General features: G+C 46.1%; 1 protein-coding gene across 13 annotated transcripts in view; it reads left to right on the top strand.

Moving 5' to 3' along the window:
* The window catches only part of TCF4 (transcription factor 4), a 243761-nt gene that overhangs the window by 96944 nt on the left and 124454 nt on the right, over positions 1-22363 (top strand). For all 13 annotated transcript variants that reach the window (XM_075489119.1, XM_075489125.1, XM_075489122.1 and 10 more), the window contains one exon: positions 22188-22252. In XM_075489119.1, the coding sequence (XP_075345234.1) occupies positions 22188-22252 (65 nt within the window). The remainder of the gene's footprint in view (positions 1-22187; positions 22253-22363) is intronic.

Raw genomic sequence — 22363 nt, 5'->3', positions numbered from 1 at the left:
ACATCTGAACTTGCAAGCCTCCCTTGCCCTCCCTTGCCAGTTTGCATTTTATCGGTGTTAAAAGCTTTGCTTCTCCCCTGCCCCCAGCCTCCTCCGGTCCTGCCAGAATACAACGTGTAACCTAGTACGCTCCTCTCGGCAGCTTTGGCATGAAGCTCATAAGGAAAAGCGATCTCCAGGAATAAAGCAGATATTTCCCGTCCCCGGCGCGGGTAGCCGAAGCAGCAGGGGTGCGGCGTGGAGGTGCGCCGCGGCACGGACTGGCTCTGCGGCAGCAACCCATCGTTATTTTTCAGGTTCTGAGATTTACCTGTTGTGCTCAGTGTAACAAAAGAAACGAAATCTCTGTAATTATACTGGAAGGGGGAGGAGATGGCGTTTTAGTGCCTTTGATCTGGAGCTAGAATAGGCTCAGCTTTTGGAAATTTAATTTGAAAGAATCCAATGTACACATCTGCTTTTTGTACTGCAATTTCTTTTGAGCCAGAAAATAGAAATTTGTTAATGCAAATGTGTGGATTCTGTTTGTCGGAAGAGAAGGAAGCCCATTCAAACCATAAGTTGACTCCTTTTCTTTGTAGCACTAGGAAAATCTTAATAGTTATGACGGGTGCTAGCGTTACGGAGTTTATAGGCAAAGTTTTGTGCGAGCAAGCAGGCAGCATAAAATGGTAGGACGCTTCTGGGAGCATAAAAATTTGGGGGAAATATAATATGTGAGTATTTTCAAGGTACTAATGAAAAGAATGGGGGAAAAGTCTCTCAATAAGCAGTTTAAAACCACCACCAAAACAAGCATGTCGTAAAACCGCTCTGTGAGCTTGCCTGGAGCGGGAGATGGAAGGAGCCCGCGCTGCCCGCCAGGAAGCGGAGGGGTTATTTTGGTTGCTCTGCTGATGCCCAACGTGCTGTAAAATTAATTGTGCCTTGTAAATTGAACATGATCCAAAATTCAAGGTAGATACTTTCAAAACATTACTTAAGAGATGTGACTTGTGTTTTTCAGGGTTTTGCATAAAAACCGAGAAAAAGACACATTGGACAGAAAAGCGTGCGGGAGATACACTTTGGCTCTAGTAGATGTTCCATCGGAATTTCCCCTATGCGCTTTTTTTTTTCCCCTATTCCCTGTCAAAACCTGCCAAACAGGAGCTTGGTCAGTCTCTGAAATAACACCACATAAATGAAAATATGTATTTTAAAGCATACGCAAAGAAGCCCTGATCATTCTGTGTGACAGCAGGGAGCGAAAATGAACCTGAAAGGTTTTGTTTGTTTGTTTGTAAATGAACCTGGTTTTGTGCCTTGTGACTGGAGTGTATTTTCAGATTTTAAATGAAATTCATTAGGCCTAGGCAAGACTTTTCAGCAGGTGAGTGTCTCTGTGACAAGAACAGCTTTCAGATCTACACAGTCAAATAAGATGACCCGCTTTAGCTTCCTTTTGAGAACTGGACGTTTTTATCTCAGCTGCCTTTATTTCTTCCCTGTGTCCTTTCAGAAATTACACTTTTCTTCTTATTATTTATGCAGCAGGATTCAGGCTGTGCTGCGGTTCGGGCAAGTTACAAAGGACTGGCAAATTCTGTCCAACAGTGGTAAAAAAAGCTTTTTGTTTCAAGTGGTGTAGCTTCAGGTTTGCTGCCGGGAGCGTCTGGGTGGGGAGCAGCGCATCCCCGCTGTCGCCGCAGGGCGAGCGGTCACGGGCGGACACGGGGACGTGGGTGAGTTACCCAAGTCATCGGCCGGCACAAGGCTTTGGATACTTCATATTTCCCCCCCCCTACGCTTACAAAGGGCTTTCTCCCGGTGCGTTTTACAAACGCAAGTCATCTTTCTCCCCCTCCCTGGTCGCCCAGATGACGTGGCCGTGGTTGGCTAGGATTTCGGTTGCTCTTCTCGGGCTTTGTTGGTACGCGGGAGGGGGCTGCCGTTGGCGCAAGGCGTGAGCCCGCTGGCGTGGCTTCGCTGCGTGACGGCAGACGATGTTCGGGTTGTGGTGGGTGCCATGACTTGAATTCATTCTCCTTCCATCCAGCTGAACGGTTTGAGGAGGATGAGGCAGTGTTTGGTAAACGTTACCCACCGTCGCTCCTCGGGCAGAATAGGTTTCGATACCCCCTTTGGTTGCGCACTTCCCGCAGCAGTGCCCCGGCATTCCTTCCCCCTCCCGGCGCTCAGGCAGGGAGGAGCGGGGATGCAGCGCCTGCAGCCCACCCCACCGCGGGGAACCCCGGCTTGGCACGGGGCCACGGTCCCTCCTTGGTCTCCATCCGTCCGGGGTGCCGGGCGGCTGCGGGGCGGTGGAGCCCTCCGGAGCATCTTAGAGCGCGAGGCACCGTGGGCACCGGCAGGCACCCTAGCCTGTGTCCGGCAGCGCTTCCTTGCTCTTCTTGTGGCTGCTGCCGTGCTCGTCGCCCATCTGGAGCTGGGATCTGTTCCTTCCCCCGCGACGCCCCAAGCTGCCGTGCCTCCCATAAAAACTTCAAACTCTTTTGGAAAACCCTGCCTGGGCAGGCAGGGCGAGGGCAGGGAGGGCAGCGGGGTGCGAGCGTCGCCTCCGGCCCCGCGCCCTGCCCTCGGGGTGCCGCTGCGGGGGCGGCCTCGGGCCGGGGAGCCCCGGCTCTCGCCGGCGAGGTGCCTCCTGGCCCCCCTCCCCGCGCGGCGGCGGCGGCGGAGCCGAGACAGGGCGATTATGAAGACGTCAGTCGGAGTGGAGGCAGGCGAGAGGGGAGACGCGCTCCAGATGAGGTCCTGGGGGAGCCGAGGAGGGTCATTCATGTACGACCATGTGTATGTGTCTGACAGACTGTGAAATGGTGCGTTGTTGCGCGGCTGCGCTGCACCTGGGCCCTTCATCTGTGATTGATTGGTTTGGTCATGTGTAATGGTCCCATCTGCTCCGTGTTGTTTTTCTTTTTTTACTTATAAACACCGTTCCCAGCGGCTGGGAGAGGATGAGCTCGGTTTTGTCATCTTCACTTACACTTTAGCTCAAAAAAGTGGTCAAGGAGGTGAGCTCGAAAGGCTGCCCGAGGAGCGCGGTGCCGCAATACTTCTTATTTTGTGCCTCGGCCGCTTTCTCCTCCCACGCGGGATTCAGTCCCGGCGGAGATCCGGCTGGTTCACGAACCGGGAGAGACCCCGAACCCGGGAGCGGAGTGATTTGCACAAATCTGCCGATAGTGACTCTTACTGCAGCGAGGAGTTTTTTTGTAACCGAGCCAATACTTAATTAAAACCGCTGACATCATGGTGTTATAATTAAGCGTGGCATTAATTAAGCTGGAATAACGATTTTTTTTTATTAAGAGCTGCTCCAGTTGTATAAGCGCATGATCGGCAAAAACAAAATAATTTTTTATTAAAAGAGGAGAAATCCGTCCCCGCGCTCGGGCTTGCCGGGAGTGAGCTGGTGGCAGAAGTAGTGTCAGCAGCACAAACTTTGGGGGGCTTCGGCGCGAGCGGGGAGTGCGAGAGGTTGAAGGGAAATTTGGGGGTTTTTTCTTTTTCTTTTTTTTTTTCTTTTTTCTTTTTTTTTTTACCCAAAAATGCTGATCGGCTCCTGGCATTCTGATGGCTAATTATGCATCGGAGAGCTTCGACAGCTGCATTCATCATCATAAAATGTAATAATTAATGACATTCCAACAAAGAAAAATATGCAAATGAGAACTCATTAGCATTTTCATATTCAGCTTTGATAATGCTTTTGCTGACAAGGTTGTAATTAATGAAAATTCATGTCGCAGTCAGGAGATTGGATCGGTTTCATTCCGCTCACAATTCCCAAATGCTTGCATTATGGAAAATCGGCAGCTCTGCCAACTTTTCAGGGAAGAAAAAAAACACACACACACACTAAAAGCACCAGATGCAAATTAATGGTAGGGAGCCTTTAACTCTTTAAAGTCCTATCCCCCCAGCCCCCCCCCTAAAGACTGAAAGGAAAACAACAAGCCCGATGCAGAAATAGTTTGATGCACAAGCATCAGGGTCTTTCAGAAATAACTCTGGGTTTCTTCTCAGAACACGGAAATTTCTGTAAAACTCTCTCCCCCCCCCCCCCCCCCTTTTTCCTTTTATCATACCTGTGTCCTAATAAACTCTGAGAAAACTAGGCATCTGACGTGGTCGGTTCTCTCCCGGCCTTATCTAATTAATTCTACAATTGTTTATATACCCAAGGCTTCCTCGTGCCTAAACAGCTCCATTGGCATCAGCTGGATGGCGGCTCAGCACGGGGCGCAGGATGCGGCCCCGGCTGATTCCTGCTCTTAGGGGAGGACAGGCGTCCGCCTCGGTTGTTCTGCCGCCGAGTTTCTTAACAGGCCCCCAAGAAACAGGGCTTGCTCCCTCCTGCAGCTGGCTCGGCGGCAGGGGTGAGCTTGGCTTTGGGAAACGGCCGGAGACGCGTCCCGGCGTTGACGCCCCGTGGGGCTCCGGCGCCTGGCTGGGTGTTTCCCGTGGGGCAGGAGCGTGCTGCGAAGCAGGGAGGTGGGGGGATCCCCTGGCACGCCGTGGGGAGCGGGGCTGGGCTTCCCCAGGCCCCGGCTGCAGCACCTTGTGCCGTGCCGGCTGTCGTAGGAAGCTCCGCTGTGACAACAAAATTACAAAGGAAGAGATGCACAAAGCGTCCCAGGCGGGGCGGTAGGAAGATGGAGGCGGCCGCGCCGAGTAGCGCTGCCCGCGGTCGGGGTAGGGGTGATCAAACCGCTATCGCCAGGACTTTTTTGCAGAAACAGGCAAACTTCAAGCTGCTGCTTTCAGAATCCGGCAGCAAACTGCAACGGCTCCCTGCCCGCCGAGTGCCTGGTGGCTAACGCAGAGCGCTTCGGCAGTCAGGAAATGCAATTCCCTGGTTTGGGCTTTGCAGTTAGTTCTTTCCTTAAGCCCCAAAGCCGCTACCCAGGCGGGGCTGGGCAGAGCAGCGCGTGTCCCTCTCCGAGAAGGTGTCCCTGCCCGGGGGGATGCTGAGCCCATCTGGTCCAGAGCAGTACCGAGTACCGCGCCTCCCGGGACAGGGAAAAGAGCTTTCTCTCTTTTCTTTGCCCACGAGCTATTTGAGCATCAGTTTTGCATAGATCACTGGATTTTTAAGAACTTTTTTGTAGCTTGGTACCATGTAACTTAATTTGTCCTTCTATATAAAATAATTTCTATTTTTTGCAGAATTATTTCTTTAAAATGCATCAGGTCTTACTTTTTGGTATAGTTTCCTTTTGTATGGGCAAACTGCCCAAGCAGATGGTGTAATGTCACCTGTAAGCAATCTGAATAGATAGGTTCATTCTTACATTTTAGAGAGCTTTTTATTTCCTTTATATACGGTACAACTATTGCTGAGAGACTCTTCAAGATGGTGTTTCTTTTTGTGTTTCCTTTTAAAGAGATTCCTGCTGTGATTGGTTCTTTTTTTCCCCCCAAAGTCTGTGTTTTTGGGTTCAGTGAAAAATCTGTGACTTAAGAAACTTTCCTGGTATTGTTGAAACGACATCATATGAAATCCTTGGCCATTTTTAAAAAAGTGTAAATGAGGAAGTGATAGAATAAGTTAAAAACACATTTGATTGTTTAGACACATAACGTTTTAATTTTAGAAGTTCAACATTTGCTTTAAAAAAAACAAAAAAAAAAACCCCACACAAACCAAAACCCCACAACCAAAAAACCCTGGTTTTAAAGAGAACATCTTCTACTGACTACCGATTTTCGTGAACGCCATCCTTTCTGGAGGTGCCGGACTGACGTCCCCCAACGCTGCCGCTCCATGCACCCACGGCAGAGAGGTCTGGCAGCGCCGCGCTCCCCTGCCCGGCCGGGCTTGCCCACGCTACGTGGGCACGGTGCCTTTGCCGTGGGGACCACGGCGGTGGAGACCCGTGCCGGCGCGGGGGCCGCAGCAGCGGCGGTCCTTGCTGCAGGTGTGGTTGTGTGATGAAGCGGGTACGCTTCTGCTAAGAACCGGGGTGACCCCCCCAGCGTATTCCTATACGTGCCGGTTTATCCTTGTTTTGGAGAACTGCTGGGAGATGGATTTCTATGGCACAGATACCCGATGACTTAAAAGACGTGGCAGGAAAGCGTAAAAGCTTTCACCTGCCTAGGTTTTTCACAATTAGCTCTTAAAACGAGGGGCCGTTTTTACTTTGTACAGCACTTCGTCCAATGGGGCCCTGGTCCTCGGTGGGACCTCGGCGTACTGGTGTAATACTGGTCTTCACAGTGTGAACTGGTGGTGGTGCAGATAAGCTTCACATGAGTTCATTTTCCACCAGTAAGGGATGGGAGATTGCCTTGGCAAGGGCCGGACACCGCTTGTCGTCTTATGCAAGCAGTCCCCTTGACTTCAGTGGAGCTGGTGAGGAGCAAGGTGAGAAGTATTTGTATTTAGAAAGCCACAAAAGAACTGTGACTACGTTATCAAGCTTAAATACATCTCTACCATACAAGCTCCTTAACAAAAAATAATCATAGAGGCCTTATTTGTATGTTTTTCCTCTGGGGAGGAGCTGAATAAAAGGTTATTTTATTTATTTTTTTTTTTTTAATTTATGGTGAATGGAAAGCAATGGGATCTTGAATAGACTGAGACACATGGTTTTGTTCTTGGCATAAGGGCAGAGGAGCCTTTGTGTATAAGCACGCCATATATTTTATATGTGTTTACTTGATCATATAAAATCACGGGGCACTTGAGGTAAAATATCAAGAGCTGACTGCTGATTTCAGCGTGCGCTGTGTGACACCCTGCGTCTTTGAGGAAACCAGAGTGCTCTCGTAAACTTTATTTTAAGTTATGACTACTTTGTTCTTCTGAAAATCAGGCCTTAAAGTGATGCATCTGAAATTAGTGACTGTTTCTGAGGGGAGAAGAGAATTTACTGGATTAGAAGAAATAAACAGCTCAGCAGTATTTAAAAAAAAAAAGAAAAAAACCTGGTAAATTTTTTCATCGTTGCAATATGTTGTGGTGCGAAGCCCCTTGCCATAGCTGTCCTGGCAGGCTGCGGGAGCACCGGCTATAACAAAGCATTCAGGGGTTCTCGGTGCTTTTGCAAGGGAGAAGAAGAAATTACCCCAGGCTTTTTCAAACCCTGGTAAAGGATAAAACCCAAGAAGATTAGAACGTCGTCTTAATTTGAGATTTTTTTTTTTAATGATACCTTGTTTCAGGCCCATTTCAGTATCTTCTATATTTTTATAGAAAATAAATTTCATAATTAACCAGGACATTTCATGCTTTAATTCCAGACACCTATACAGTATTTCTTCTGTTTTCTGGGAAATAATACCATTTCCTGTGAAAGATGGCTTTCTTTTTCCATCCTCAGAAAAGTCCTGATTTCATTGGCACTTCTGGTTCACCTTGAAAAAAATGCCCTTGCAATTTCTGTGTGACGCAAAAAGCTTGTGCAAAGCTTGTGCCAAGTTCTGCCCTGGTTTGAAATTTTCCTTTTTCGGAACGTTATCATTCTAGTAACAATTCACCTGGGAAAGAAAAGCAAACTAGGTAATAATTTCTTGTCAGAAGTAGAAATATTTGCTGCACTTGCTAAGGCAGAAAGTGGAAAGTCTGGGGGGAACCAACCCTGGTCGTACCATGAGTTGTTCCTGATAACAAGAAATTCCAGCGCTGTGTTAAAGGGGTTTGAATGTGGCTGAAAGTTACAATTTTTGGAACTTTCTGCTGTCTGGCTGTCTTGCAGGTGACAGCGATACCCAGCTTCTCTGTGTTAAGGCCACCAGCATCTTCCGCAGAAAATTTTCTGAAAGAATATTTATTTGTTAGGGTAATAATTTAGAATTGCTGATCACCCACAGAAGGAGCTATGGCAATTCAAAGTTTCTGAAAATCAAAGCGTAGTTGTCATAAACGTGCGTATCGGGGTGCTTAACAAAGTGCAATTAATAAATTGTTATTTCTCAGGCAAAAAAAAAAATTTAGTCTTGCTGGAGTTTAATGGGTTTTTATGGCTGTAATGTCCATTTAGGTCAGCTGGGAGCTTTCTGGTTTTGAGCAGAAATCAGGATCATTACGCCTCCCCCTGCACAAGCCTGAGTAGATGTATTTTGTGCAGGTGAAGTAACGTGGCAAATGGACTCGTTTTTTCTGAGAGACGGCCACCAAGGGTTCTCTGGCCGGGAGCAGGCCGGGGGGCAGAGCGGTGGCTGCCGCGTTGCCCGATGCAGCGATGCTCGTAGCTGAGCGCTTGCTCGATGACGGAATTTAAGGCGAGCAAAGTTTTCGGCTCCTCCTGCTGCAAGCGCTGCTGAGAGCGTCCTTGGAGACATGCCGCAGCCGACCTCCTTGTCCTGTATCGCCCGTTTGGCATTGCCAGGAGGGCCGGTGAGACGAGAATGGCCAACGGTGCGTACCAGGAGTGTCGGATATAGCGTGGTTTTCTTTCCCGTATCCCAAACCTTTAAAACTTGTGCCGGAGCGTGGACTTGTGGCTGCGGTGCAGCCCAGGGCTCGGCGGCAGCATTAGGACTTCTGAAACGCTTTCCCGTGGCAGGGTCTCCGTGTTGGGTCTCCAGTACTCACTTCACGACACTGGGTGAGTTTTGGATGTTAGCAACACGCTAGGCTTGTACTTGGACTAACTTTTAGCTGCATTAAATTTTGTATCTGATCTATTTAACTTTTTGATCAGAAGACAAAGAATAGTTCTAGTAGTTGGGTGTTTTAACTTTGCTCTTCCCTTCTCTTTAAACGTGTTTTGTTTAAAACCACGATACAGGCAAAGTAAATACTTTGCCAAAGTTTTTATTCTCTTTCATTGATGGCTCAGAACAGTGCATTTGAAAATAAATCCAGGCCAAAATTTCAGGTTTGCTAACGAAATGCAGAAGTTTGACACTGACAATTGCTGTACTTAAAAGCTGCTTGGATCAGGTGTTGTTTTACCATATGGACATTTTAATTAGTAATAAAAACAGTGATCAGGATTTAGGAGCGGAATCTACAAAGCACAAATATCTGCCTCGTTTTGCTTTGTTTTACTGGCGTGGATTTAGCTGCATTTCTCTTTCCGTCTCCCTTCTCTGCTTCATTCACGCGTACCCATCTACTGCTATCGATAGCCAAGCAGGCAGTCACATCGGTTAGAATATCGCGAAGCAACGAGTTTATTCCATGAGCCTGTAGAGCTGTATTACAGACAACATCAATTTTAAACCGTTTGTCTCCTCGATGGTGCTAGCCCAGTGGCTCACCGATGCCAGGAGTGTTTTAAAGAGCCATTATCTATTTGGTATGTGCCCAATTAAACAATAAATAGTTTAGAATGGCACGCGCGCTCTCTGTGAGGGTGCCTGGGAATTTTTCTGTGGAAACAGTGAAATCGCATACAAAATAAACTGCCCTTAAACGCGCAAAGCACTCGGGAGCCGCGTCTCCGGACGCGCGGGATGGTTCCCTTCCTGCCTCCGCACCCGGCGCCCGTGGGCGCGTCGAGCGGGTTTTCCCACGCGCGTCCCTCGTGGCGGAGCCGAGGACGACCGCGGTTCCCGCCCTGCCCCGGCGCTGTCGGGGGTGAATTCCCCATCAGGGTGCCCGCCTGTCCCTGCGCCAGGGTGAGACCCGTGGTTGTTGCAGCTCCGATACGCTCTGTGACAGCCCCCAGCAAACCGACCCAGAAATCCTTCTCTGTCATCTTTGACAGTAACCTTAAATTGTAAAAACACATTTTGAAAGATGTGTGACTTTTTAAGAAGTTGATGTCCTTTTAATATGCAGGATCTTTGGGAAAAAAAGTACCCTTTTTAAAATTAAAGCACGTGCCACAAAAGCATGCATTTATAATCATAAGGGTCTTTGTTCCAGCGCCTGCAGTACTAAATGCTAAATCAATAATAAATTTAAGATCTGTGTGAAGAACTGCAGCACTGGAGTAGTGGATCCGACTCTTTCAGCATTGGTTTCGTAACGGTCTTTGTTCTGCCGGCGCGCCAGGAGCACTGCCTGCCGCTCACCTGGCCTTTCTGCCCGCCGTAGTCCTGAGCTATCGAGTTCGAAACAGTAACTTCTTGATTTAGGTAGAGATTTTCAAAATTTTTAAAGCTTTTTTTTCAGTTTTTCTGCTTTAATCTTTGTTCATGGTAGCAAGAACAATGGTGGTTTCACAAAAATATAGAACTAACAATATGTTTAAGCTAAAAACACTTTCTTACAAGGAATAGCAAAATACAAATAAATATATTTTTGAAAAATGACAGTCTTTTTCCCACTGAAATTGATGTTTTACAAGTTCATTAATGACTGCTTCAGTAAAGTGACCCCCAGTATTCCTATTAATGATTATTTTTTTTTTTTAATCCCGATTTCCCAAAATCTTAAAATAGGGATGCATTTAAACTTCAATTTGTATTGGTCTCTGTCAGCGTAGATGATGGGCTTTTCAGAGGGTCTTGTGAGACAGGCACGGCACTGCGTAAGCCCCTTCGTACAACTACCAGTGTCCTCCATGAAACGATTCCCGATGTTCCCCAGCAGACCCCAGGCAATGCCATCCCTGGAAGGGAACCCCGGCACAAGCCTTGATAAGAGGTAGAATGAAAGCCATTTGGAAAATTACTGGTTTTAAGCCTTAAAACCGATGAGAAATACTCATTCTGAATAAGAGCACACCTAATACTAGAAAAAAGAAAATTATATTACTAGTCTACCGAATAATTAAGCAGTGACGACGTGCTATTTTGGGCGTAGAAAGGCACGGTTTGGCCATGGCGTGCTGAGTTCGCTGCCCCTTGGTTTCAGGGAAGGCGCTTCCCCGTTCCCGCGTGATCCCTCGGGAAATCTCTGGGAAGTGTCTGGTGACCCCAGCACCGGGCAGGATGGGCTCTTGCTGCTAGCAACGTTGGCTCAGCTTTTACAAGGTTGAAACTGGGGGGAAAAAACCCAAAAAAAACAACAAAAAAACCACCCAACCAAAAAAAAAAGGATTACAAATGTAAGTGCTTAAAATTAGGTTCCCAATTCCAGAGCCCGGTAAGTGGTTTGTTTTGGCGAGTTGTGCACTAGCAGCTTCCACTGCCACCAGTGACACTGGCTTGGATTCACTCCTGCCTATGAAACTTTATTTAAATGCCTAAATAAGGATGTAGCTTTGGTTACCTACTTTATTTTTGCATCGTGACCCCAGGGCATTGCCCAAAAATGGTTACGCAGTTATTTCTGCAGATTTTATTTCTGAACGATAGCAGACCTGCGTGATGTTGGACCAGAATAATGACAAGCTTACAGAAGTCCTCCCGTCCTCTCACACAGAGGAGAGTCTCTGCAAGGAGTTCTGGAAATACGAGTTATTCTTTTCAGCACTGCACTTCCAAATTATTTGGGAACTTTATTACACGCAGCTAATTTGCATGGTTTTTCTTCTAATTGGTCCATTTGTTATTTATGTCAGTCAAGCTCGATCGCCATAGGTGTGGCAAAGCCGGTATTCCCAGTTCACGCCGTTTCCCAATCCGCTGCCGCAGCAGCTGCTTACAAGGATTCCTTCGTAAGAGCCCGAGATTTTGGCTCCTCAAGAAGCCTTCTGCTAGCCCTCGGTCCAGGGCTTCCCCGAGCCCTTCCTTGGGGTGACGTGTCTACCGAGAACTCGTCACCAAGGCTTTGGGGACAGGGATTTTATGCTGTTTTCTTCTTTTTGTTGGCTTTAGTTTTTCTTTGGTCTTTAACAAACTACTAATAACATTTATGGTAGTTATAATAGAATATATTAATAGAATAGAATAATAGAATATTATTAACTGGACTATAAATAGTTGTCCTGCGCTTAGCAAGTTGACCAGGTATAAAAATGGCTTGATCAGAAGTACTATTTAAAGTAAGTAAGACCATAAGATTTTGGAGAAAATAATTTTGGCAATCCACCTGTTCGTGTATCGCTAGCTTGGCAGATCGGGTAGAGGCTTTGGAAGGGCTATATGAAAATTGAAAGACTACAATATCCAAAATTTAATAAAAAATAAAGTAAATCAAAGTAAAGTCTATAGTCAAACTCCTTAATTGTGATGCATTTGCTGAGTTTCCCTCTTCCATCGTCGGCCCTGCTCCGATGCCATATGGTCTACCATGGAACATTTAACTTGTCAGATATAATGGATTGTCCTGGAAGCAGATTTTTGCTTTGAGCGTTCGGCTCCTTTCTTGCATTTCACTCTCAGCTCCAGGCTGCAGGATGAAGGATTGTGGTGGAAATGCAAAGAAGAGACACACAGTTGATTCCCCTTAAGAGAGTGACCTATATGCCACAAAATTTTACCCACGTAAAGAGGCATTATCCCTGTCACTGACCCTAGCAGGCTGCATGTCAGAACCATTTAAATTTGTCTGGACTTAACAGATTGTGCAAATGTTTCAGAATCAAGTGCTTAGGAATAATAAAGGCTTGTCATTTCAACTTAGGCGGTGGCGGCGCAGCTCGCGCCGGCCAAGGGATGAGTATTATTTATTGTGACCTACACGTAACCTAAGCTGCCTGCCTTGGAGACCTTGTAAATTAAGTTCATCTCCCAAGGCTACTGGAACTTAAAAAAAAAAAAATACGTTCTCTGATAAGGAGCCCAAAGAGCCGTGACTCTGTGCTGGAAAGTAGAGGTTAAGGTTGGGCGTGTGATCGTTTCCTTGGATGGGCCGGTAACAGTTAATTACCGCCGTACCCTTTGCGGTTGCGAGAGAAAAATGGGGCTTTCTCCCGTACCCCTCTGGACGCAGGGAACCGGGGCGGCTGGGCGAGGGGACTTGGTTCGGCAGCCGTGACCGCAGTGCTTCCGCTGGAGGACTCTGAAGCGTGCGTAGGCATTGGAAAGTTTTCTGTGCTGTAAACTTCAGCGAGTGATTTCTGAAACAAACGCGACGAATGACAAATTCTTCCCTGGATCAGTTTTTTTAAAAATTTCCTCTCACTTAAGTATAATAAAAACCAATAAAACATCGACTAGAAACCGTAGGTAATACTGCTGTCCCATTCTATGAAGTAATTAAAGAATCTAGGATAAAAATCTGGCCCTGCTAAAGATACTCAGTTTTATTTAGCATTAGTGCCGCCGATATTTCACCTATAGAGATAAAATATTTGTAAATCAGTCTGAATTTTGCTCTTCAATGTAGCGTTCCTTTCAGATGTGAAGTTGTGTGAGGAATGGTAATTTTTTTTTTGCATGAAGGTTACTGTCGTTGCATTTGGCAGCAAAAGGAAAATTGTCAGCTGGTAGAGGTGGGAAATCCCTCTCTCAAGGACTTTTTTTTTTTCAGGGTAGGAATCAACGTTCCTAGGTGTCTTTCCACGAGAGCGCTTTATCGTTCTCGATCTGACAAGTGTTGGAGAGCGTGTGTACTGATGCTATGAGTTTGCCTGTATTCTCAGCCCAAATTGTTTGTTCCCAAAACGTTTCGGAAATGTCAGTTCTCAAGTGTAAAACTCTTATTAGGGTATGCATGCCCTCTGCTGGATATTACCGATTTGAGACTATTGGGTATTTCATAACGTTACGGTATATTTACCACATCATTCCTGATATTTTGCCATCTACTGAGAAGCTTGTAGTTTGTTTTGTCTGCTTAGCTAGTCTAAATTATCCCATCGGTTGTTTTTAAAACGTTAAAATGCTAACAAAAATAAATGCTAACTTTTTTCTTTTAATTTTCTGTACCGACCAGTATTACAAATAAATAACACTTTTGTAGAAATGTATAATTGAGTATTTAATCTCAGTATAATGTAGCATTAGAGACTCAGGTGGTTCTGGCTATATGCAGAGAGTACGTAAAGACAGGGGAAAACCGGGAGGTAAACCCCGCTACAAAGGCATTGATGCTTTTGGTATGAAAACCTGAAAATTTCTCTTTGCCATCAGGCTTTTACAACGGGTCCGTGCGTGCTTGCGGCCAGCGCTTGTTTCCGTCTTTCCGGTGCGCAGATGATGCCGTGGACGTAATCCAGGCTTCAGGCAGGAGGGGTGGGCTGGGCAGCCGAGCGCCGGGACGCGGGGGCTGGCCCGGGGGGCTTGGGGGTTGGTGGTCCCGTCGCCTGAGCGCAAAGTCGCCCAAAGTCTGGAGATGACGCCTTTTCTCCCGCCTTGGGACGGGACGCGGCCGTCTAACGAGAATGGTTTCTGTTTCTGCTGCTGAGGTGTAGGTTTGATCCCCAATCTGAACGATAAGGCTTTTGATCTCTCTATCCTCGCTCGTGTCCAGCGTGGTTTGTTTTAGGAGCCTTTTAATAAATGCTACTAGATAGGGGTGGTTTACAGACCAAAGATTTAGAGCCCAGACTCGGGCTGTGGGAAGGTTTATCGTCCTCTTTCAATTCTGTGTCTTTCATGGCCTTAGATCCTTATCTAACTTGTTTTAAAGTGATTCTGTTTTCATGCTTGAGTGAAAACCCAGGTTTCCAGATACACGATAAAGATCTCCTGAACTGGTCCCTGAACAAATGATGAGGGATCACCCTGCAGTGTATTTCAATTTAAAATAGCCCTGTGAGGCTTACTGAGGATAAAACAATATCCAGTGCTTTACATTCAATTCTTATGTATTGCTTTCAGGTCCGGAGTAGTACTACAACGTGCTTTTGTCTCATAGAAAGGGGCAACATTTTCATAAAGATATTATTCCAGTTCTCTAGTATTAGATGATGCTTTTGATTTTTTTTTTTTTTTGGTTATTGTTCTCCGACGCCTGCCTTCATCCCCTGCCCATCTTTTGACTATTGCACGTTCCAAGAATGAGAAGAGTAGAACACGGTGAATGGGTTTTCTCAGAGTTTTTGTTTCTCTCCACAATAAATTTGCCTATTTCCAGAGTGATACAGGTGTTCAGGCTTAGATGATCATCATAATTTCCTCTAGACTGAGATTCCACGCACATATGAAAAGGAAAGGAGACTAAAGCTGTTTATGAAGTCAGATGCATCTTCACTCTAAATGAAGGATTGTCTCTCCTAAATGTTCTTCCCTTCGCAGCTTTTGAGCGTAGGTGCCCGGTCGCTCTGGGCTTACCGAGCGCGGCCATTTGCGCAGCATCGGGCTCCGCGAGACAAACGCAGTGGCCTCCGACAGTGAGGAGCCTTTAAGGTTTCTTCAACACCTTAAATATCGTTTCTTCAGACGGCATGGAAATAAATAGTTGTTTTGTTTAAATACATGATTTCATTACGAAAGTTTATTATTCTGGTCTCGATTAGTGCGTGTACTTGATATTAAGCTCATTAACGTTCCCTGTCCGCAGAAGGCAGTATTATTTATTGGTTGCACAATTGCAGGGAATGGCTGTGAAACGGCAATACCTGCGTATCCTCTGAGTAACTTCAAGGTGCTGAAAACCTGTTGCAAAGGGTGCAGCGACCTTGTTGGGACTGGATTAGACACAATCGATCCTGTAATGCAGCTGTATCATCCAGGCAAATACCCAACTATTAGCGTCAAACCTTTCTCTTATGGGATAGAGTGAGCATCTTCACCATCTAATTGATTTTTGTGGGATTAGTCAAGGACTAAGGCACCATTTAATATAAGTCTGGTAGAATATGGTCTTTGCTATTCTGTCTCCATATTCTTATTCTTATAGTTTCAAGTATGGTTTTGCCACAGCTATTTTGTTTTAAAAGCACGCAAACAGAGACATCACATACTGCCCTGTAATAGATGCTGTTATTTGGTAGATTACAGAAATAGATTGAGCAATTTGCCTCAGTCTTTTGGTGTGGGTCCAATATTTCATGAACCGAGATCAGTGACAAAATTTGGTCTGGTATTTTCTTGGAGCGACTGACAACGCATAGAAGGGAACGTGAAGCTTGGGGCGGGCAGCACCGGGGTCGGTCCCTTCCCTGCGCTTGAAGCTGCCGGCCCTGGGGGGCACTGGGCGAAGCTTGCCGGCAGCACCGCGTGGGCTACCCTTCACCGTTCCCATCGACGCGCCTACGTACGTATGTACGTAGGGACACGGGCGCGTGTACGCGGCGCGTGTGGGTAAGGAAGTAGTTTGGCGTTTGGGAAGTAACCTTGCCTGCTTAAGCATAAGCTCCAGAGCAGCGAGGGGAGTCAGTGAAGTACCGCTTTCACTCTGAATTTCCTTGCTTTAGGTTGTTCGAGTCAGCTCTGTAGCTTTATTTTAGTATAGGTTTTAGGATTTAATTTCCGTTGCATTTTGATGGTACTGTTTAAAAAAAAAAAAGAAAAAAAAGATCTCCCTTTGTAATGGTACTTGCTCCGGCATCATAATGTCTCTTTAAGAACCATTACTGTTTACTGCACATCAGTGTAAGTGCAAAAATCCTCTTTCATGTCAAAAAGATCTCTTTCCCCTAGCATTGCGCTACATTTTGGGGTGTGATGCCGTTCAAATAATTGGGATGAATACCTTCCCTTAGCTTTGTATCTAGTTTGTGGACCTTCCCTGGATCAGATGCCGTGTCATTGGTACTATTTTGCGAACCTTATTGCACAAACTTTGCTTAAAATCGATCAGATTTCTTTCTTATTGTCTGTACTTCACATATAGCACAAAGCAGAAATAGCTCATTAACATGATACTTCCATTACCATCGGATGAGATTCTTTGTGATGTAAAATACGCTATTCAAACCCTCACTGAAATAAAGAGGGTATTTTGACTGTATATCCTATACCGGTAAGTGCGCTGCTGTGGGAGAAGTACGTCGACATAACCCAGGTCAAGCCGGAGTTAGTAACTTAGCCGAGCTAAGCAACTCTCTCTGCTGTTTAAACGTCGGAAGAGGAGAAATCGCGGCCGGACGCCCAGCGTCGGCCCCGCTCGGCGGGGACGCTGCCCACCGAACCTCCCCAGGGCCCGGCCCCGCGCCTCACCTTTCCCCGCAGCCCGAGCACAAGGGCCGCTTGTTCCCCTGCCAGCTCCCTGCCTGCGGCTGCCCGGGCGCTGCGCCGGCGAGCACCGCTCCCTGCCCGGGTTAACAGCCGAGGAGACGCCGAGCCGCTAGCGAAAGCTGGCTGTCGCACAAAGGGGGGACAAGCCTCGAGCCAGCTGTTAGCCCTGGTGCCAGGGAAGGCGTTCGGATTTGCATCCTTCAATTAAGAGCCCCCCAATTTCATGTAATACTTAAAAGCATTTTCCTTTTCTTTTTTTTCCCCTCCTTTTTTTTTTTCCCCTTCTAAAGAACAGAGTATTCAAAAGTTCTGCAAAAATAAAGAAGCTACCTGCTGGCCCCTCTGATGAAAACACGGGCAGGCGACTCTGAGAGTCAGGTGCTTACAGGTATAGGATATATAAGTGTACTGTGGCTCATTTATTGCAATGAGGTTTTTCCTCCCATAATTTATAATTCTGTACAAATTTTGGCTTGATTTCTCGGCTGAAATGAGTCAGGTTTTCAAATCTCGGGGGGGGGGGGTGGGGGAAAGTACTGATAATCTGGCTGTCGCTGTCGAAAGTTCCTGTGCAGAGCCGGTCCTGGCGGCAGGCAGGGCCGATGGTCAGGGACCTTCGCTCCCGTCGCGAGCAGCGAGAGGAGCCCTGCCCTCGCTCCCCGGCGGGCTCCGAGCCTCCCTTTCTCGGGCAGCCACACTTAAACAAGGCTAAGAACATTTTGAATGCGAGAACTGTAGATGAAGGCAGAAGTAAACCGTTTCATGGTCCTCGGAACAATGCAAATAAACCCTGCTACAGCTGATAACGTGCATGTGTTCATTAGATACAGCCAAATGTGGAACTATGAAGTTCAGCCCATTCTTCAGTTGCTCAGAACTTTCTCCCCAGTATACTCCAGCTCTCTGTTCCTCGTGCCTGGTCTGACTTCGACACTGAATTCTCCTTTAATTTGTCGTTCTCTGTAGGGGAATCGATCGGGCTCCCTTCAGGATGCATTTGAGACGTCGGCCATCAGAGGGAACGATCGTTAATTTTAAAAAATGCTAGAAATGCAGTAATAAAATAAGAAATAGGTTTAAGCAAAATTGCAGACCCGGACAGACCGAAATTCACAGCCATTAAAATTCCAGTCCCTAATACAATGACTTCTTTTTTTTTCCCCAGACAGGTTTCCCTTCTTCAGTCTAACCAAGAACTAAACCCCAAATGTAGGGCAGCGGAAACCTGAATTAGAATATTCTGGTCGAACTCATCTCTCAAAAAATATGTCAAACACGAAATCAATGTAAACATTGAATTGGAGTCATTTATAGAAATAGCTTCACTTCCTTTTCTCTGCAGATGGAAAGACTTGCCTCATGCCTCTCATTCTGCCTACCAGAAAAAAGCCAAGGTGCCCTAACTCCCAGGGCAGGGGAAAAGCGAGTGGGGAATCGGAGGACTTGCATTTGTGCTTTGGAAGTTGCTCACATTTTCTACTTAATTTGATTAATTTTTCAAAGTACACCATGGAAAGGCAAGGGGCTTCTTTATTGATTGATTGGCAATCCTCTGCTGCTTTTATTTTCTGCAGTTAAACAAAAATGCAAACAAAATATTTCTGAAGCAATCGCTTTAGTTTAGGGAAGATAAGCAGTATTTTTTTCGAGAGGTATTTAGAGAGCAGAGACTTGAGATTCAGTGTTTGTCAGAAAACAGGAGCTGCACGTAGTTCTTTCTTTGTCTCTCCTTTGATTGGCATGCATTGTGTCAATTAATTGAATATATATATATTTACCCACACACTAAGTTATTGCCTCCGATAATAATGGAGATGCTTTTTCTGCCTTACCTACGGAACAAGTGCATACTTGAAAGTTATTCACCAGCCTTTGTAGGTCAACTTCTTCCATGGAGCTTTGTTTCAATTGTCAGATCATAAAGCCACGGAAGGGTATAGATCGTGTTGCGTGTTCGGAGCGCTGGTAACAAATGGCACATTTTAGCATTTGGTCCTCTAGGTAGAAAAAATTAATCAGATGTCTGACAAGATTTGTTATTCGTCTGTATTTCAGGCTCCCTTTTTTTTTTTTTCCCTTTTTTTTTTTTTCCTGGCTTACAACAAATATTACTAACGGGTACTTTTAGGTTTTAAAATATGGACAACAGTACTCCATGCAGTAAAAGACTTGAACGATTAATGCTACCCTTATGCCTCTTTTGAGTAGTTTTAGCCATGGGGCTTGGCACTGCCACCATTGTCTTTGTGCCAAAAAATATCCGCAGCGGCTGCCGCATTCTAGTACTAGAGGGTTGTCTCGAAAATTCCGCAGTGAATGCGTCGGGTGTCTACATCGCTGTAGACGCTCTCTCTTTTTTAAAACATTTAAAAAAAGAAGGAGAGAGAATCTTTAGCTCTTGCAAACCTCGGAAAACGCACAGTACAGGCTGGGGTGTTCAAGTGACTGAAAATGATGCATAATGTACGGTAAACGTAGAAATTCAGGAGAAGCTTTTGTATTTGTGAGCACAAATAGTTGCTTAAAGAGCCTACTCTTGCATATTATCAGCACTCTTGCAAATTTTATTATCTGAAACAAATGTGCCAGTGAATTTTAAGCAGAAAATCGACATCAAGACTGTAGCTAATTTTAAATGGACAGTTTATACAAAAGATATTCCCCCCCCAAAGAAAAAACAAAGTGTCATTACAAAAAGTATGATAATTTCATAATTACAGTTGATAGTGAAAATCTACGTATGTATATCTTTTTAACGGTTTCTTGACTTTTTCACAAATTTCGGCTATTTGCTCTTAATCGAGGAGGCAGATTTCTAGCTGTATGTGGGAACAACAACAACAACAAAATGTAATAAAGTTAAAGGCTTACACTATCAGAATGAAATGTGTTCACTCATGATCTCCAGAGCTATCTGTTTGGTGGTAAAAGTGGATGCTATAGATGAAATCTTTACAAGGAGCATAATCCTAAAAAAAAAAAAAAAAAAAAAAAAGTCAATCTCCTGCTGGCTGCTGTGCCGCTTTGGTACCTCACAGACTTCGACAGAGTCCTGGACGAGTGCCCATTGATGTCATGGAAACACTCAAATTACTGAGAATGATTCATGTCTATGCTGTTCTCTTATCCTCCCCCACACAAATAGAAGTAGATTTTAACCCTGACAACTTGTAATTTGCAGTGGGTTTATTTTTGTATCTGGATAAATATTTTTTAACAACTGAAATTAAGATGAGGCTGCCTGTGTCTGATACGATAGAAAAGAAGATTGCCGATACCCAGGCAGCAGCGAGAAGCCCGTTCAAAGTACCGCGTGTCGCTGCTTGTACTTGGTTCCCCTCGACCCTATTTTTCTGTTTGGGATTTTTCCCCCCCCCGTCCTCACCGCTTATTTGCATCGACTTTCTGGCCCTCTTGGGGTGATGGGAAGTAGCACACGCAACTCCAGGCACGCCAGCAAGACATTTTGTTTTCAGATCTCGGCATTGGACTCGGAGATTCACGATTAAAATTTCATTGTCATTTCAATCTTGAATTATTTCTGCGAAGGCTTCCAGTACTCTGAACCTGAGGGGGGCTATGGAGTGGGTGATCCATCATTTTTGTATAACCAGATACAAGTGCTTTCAAAAGTTATTACATGTGCAAATGTCCTACGAATTGCAAATAAGTTTTGGAGGTTCCCTTGTATAAGTAACTACTTTATGTAGAAGACAACAAAAAACCAATCGAGCAACAAAAGCAAGCTCGGGAGTCTTAAATTATTATGGGGAGAAAGATGATTTTTTTTTTTTTTTATTCCAAACCACTCACAATAGTCAAACTTTACCAACAATACCTCTAAACGGCAATCAAACCTAGTAGGTGTATATTAAAGGAAGGGCTTGTGGAGTCGGAATGTGGGCACACCATTTTGGGAATGCTTAAAATTAACTCCATCACCCTTTGTCTAACGATCTGCCTCACCGTGGGTTCTTTATGAAATCTGGATCGCATGGGGAGACGCGAGGGGACGTGCCAGCTAGGGACCCCTCATCCGCCGCCTGCCTTGCTCGGACCCCTGAAATTTGTGAGGTCGGTGGCTATGGTCGTTATCGTAATCTGGTATTTCCAAATGCAGTGAAAGGACGGTTTTTACCAGCTTCGGTAGGTGTACCGGCACAGCGGCTTTATCTCGGCGCGCGGGTTTGGCGTGGGGCTGGCTGTCGCCGCGTCTCTCGTAGGCGGGGGTGCGCAGCCGCGTGAACCTGGCTTCGAGGTGCAGAGGTGTCCCCGGCATTGCTGGGAGTTGCACGCAGAGATAAACCGAGCATCTGGTCCCTAGTAACTGGTGCTGTGTGCGGTGGGTTTTATGCCCCAGCCTATAATAAAAACTTTAATTTTATGAGTGATTTTTACTGTGTTCTTGGATGTTTTGTTAGATAATACCTCCCCCCCTCCCGTGATTATCCTCACCATAAGGGTGGTCTTTTAGTGTCAATATGTTTTGTATCAGCCCTCTTGACTGCTCTTTGTCTCCGGAGCACGTGGTGCGGTGCTGCTCAGCCATGACTTAATGCTTTGCAGAAACCACCTCTTCCCTTCTTGATTTTGCTCGAGTCTGGCCATTCAAACCTGAAAGAACCTTTATTTTCCTTTGTAAATATGGCATAACTGTAACCGGTACTGCAAGTCAGGCTGTTGGATCTGAGTGTTAAAGGTTTCCTGGGAAAAAAAAAGAAAAAAAAAAAAAGGGTACTTAGGGCTGGCAGAGAGTCTCGGCAGTTATTGGGCCCCCGTTCAAGTCCCGGTGCTGGGGCAGCCCCAATGCTGGTAGCGAACGGCGAATTCCCAATCAGTGTCTCTTTCCCAGGTATAAACTCCACCATCACCTCGATCACGGGGGAATTTGCTCCTGGGAAGGGGAGCCGCATCCCCAGCAGCTCCGGGGCGAAGCTGGCCGTCCGGGACTCGCCGTGCCCCCGCGCGGTGCCGGGGTGGTGGGACGGGACGGGCAGGACAGGGGGCCGGGGTGCTCAGCCCCCGAGGCGGAGGGGAGGCTCGGAGGAGGTCTGCTCACACCTTCAGCCAGCCGGGGGAAGCCCGTTAAATCCCGGTTCCAGGAAGCGTGTGGAGCAGCGCAGCCGAGATTAGGAAGTTTATTTCACATCACCATCCTCAGCGTGAAAAAGTGTTAATCCCTTTCTCTTGCCTACATGCATTACGCAGTCAGCAGTGCCTATTTTACATATGTAAACAGCACTAGGAAAACGTGGTGAACATCATCTAAAACGCTGGGAGAAGCTATATATATCTGTTATACATCTCTTTTTTTTTTTTTTTGTTAACAGGTAAAACAGAAAGGGGTTCATACTCGTCGTATGGAAGAGATTCGAATTTACAGGGTTGCCACCAGGTAAGTGCAAGTCTGCCCAGCAGAGGGGTTGTGATAAATACTCTGATAAATGAGGTTTGCTTCTTAAAGTTGTGCGTCTTAGGGATAGGCTCCATTCTAGGCGGCGACGGC

The sequence above is a fragment of the Mycteria americana genome, assembly GCF_035582795.1.
Source record: "Mycteria americana isolate JAX WOST 10 ecotype Jacksonville Zoo and Gardens chromosome Z unlocalized genomic scaffold, USCA_MyAme_1.0 Scaffold_30, whole genome shotgun sequence".
Lineage (NCBI taxonomy): Eukaryota > Metazoa > Chordata > Aves > Ciconiiformes > Ciconiidae > Mycteria > Mycteria americana.
Note: the sequence above shows the minus strand (reverse complement) of the source record. Positions and strands in the feature narration are given on the sequence as shown.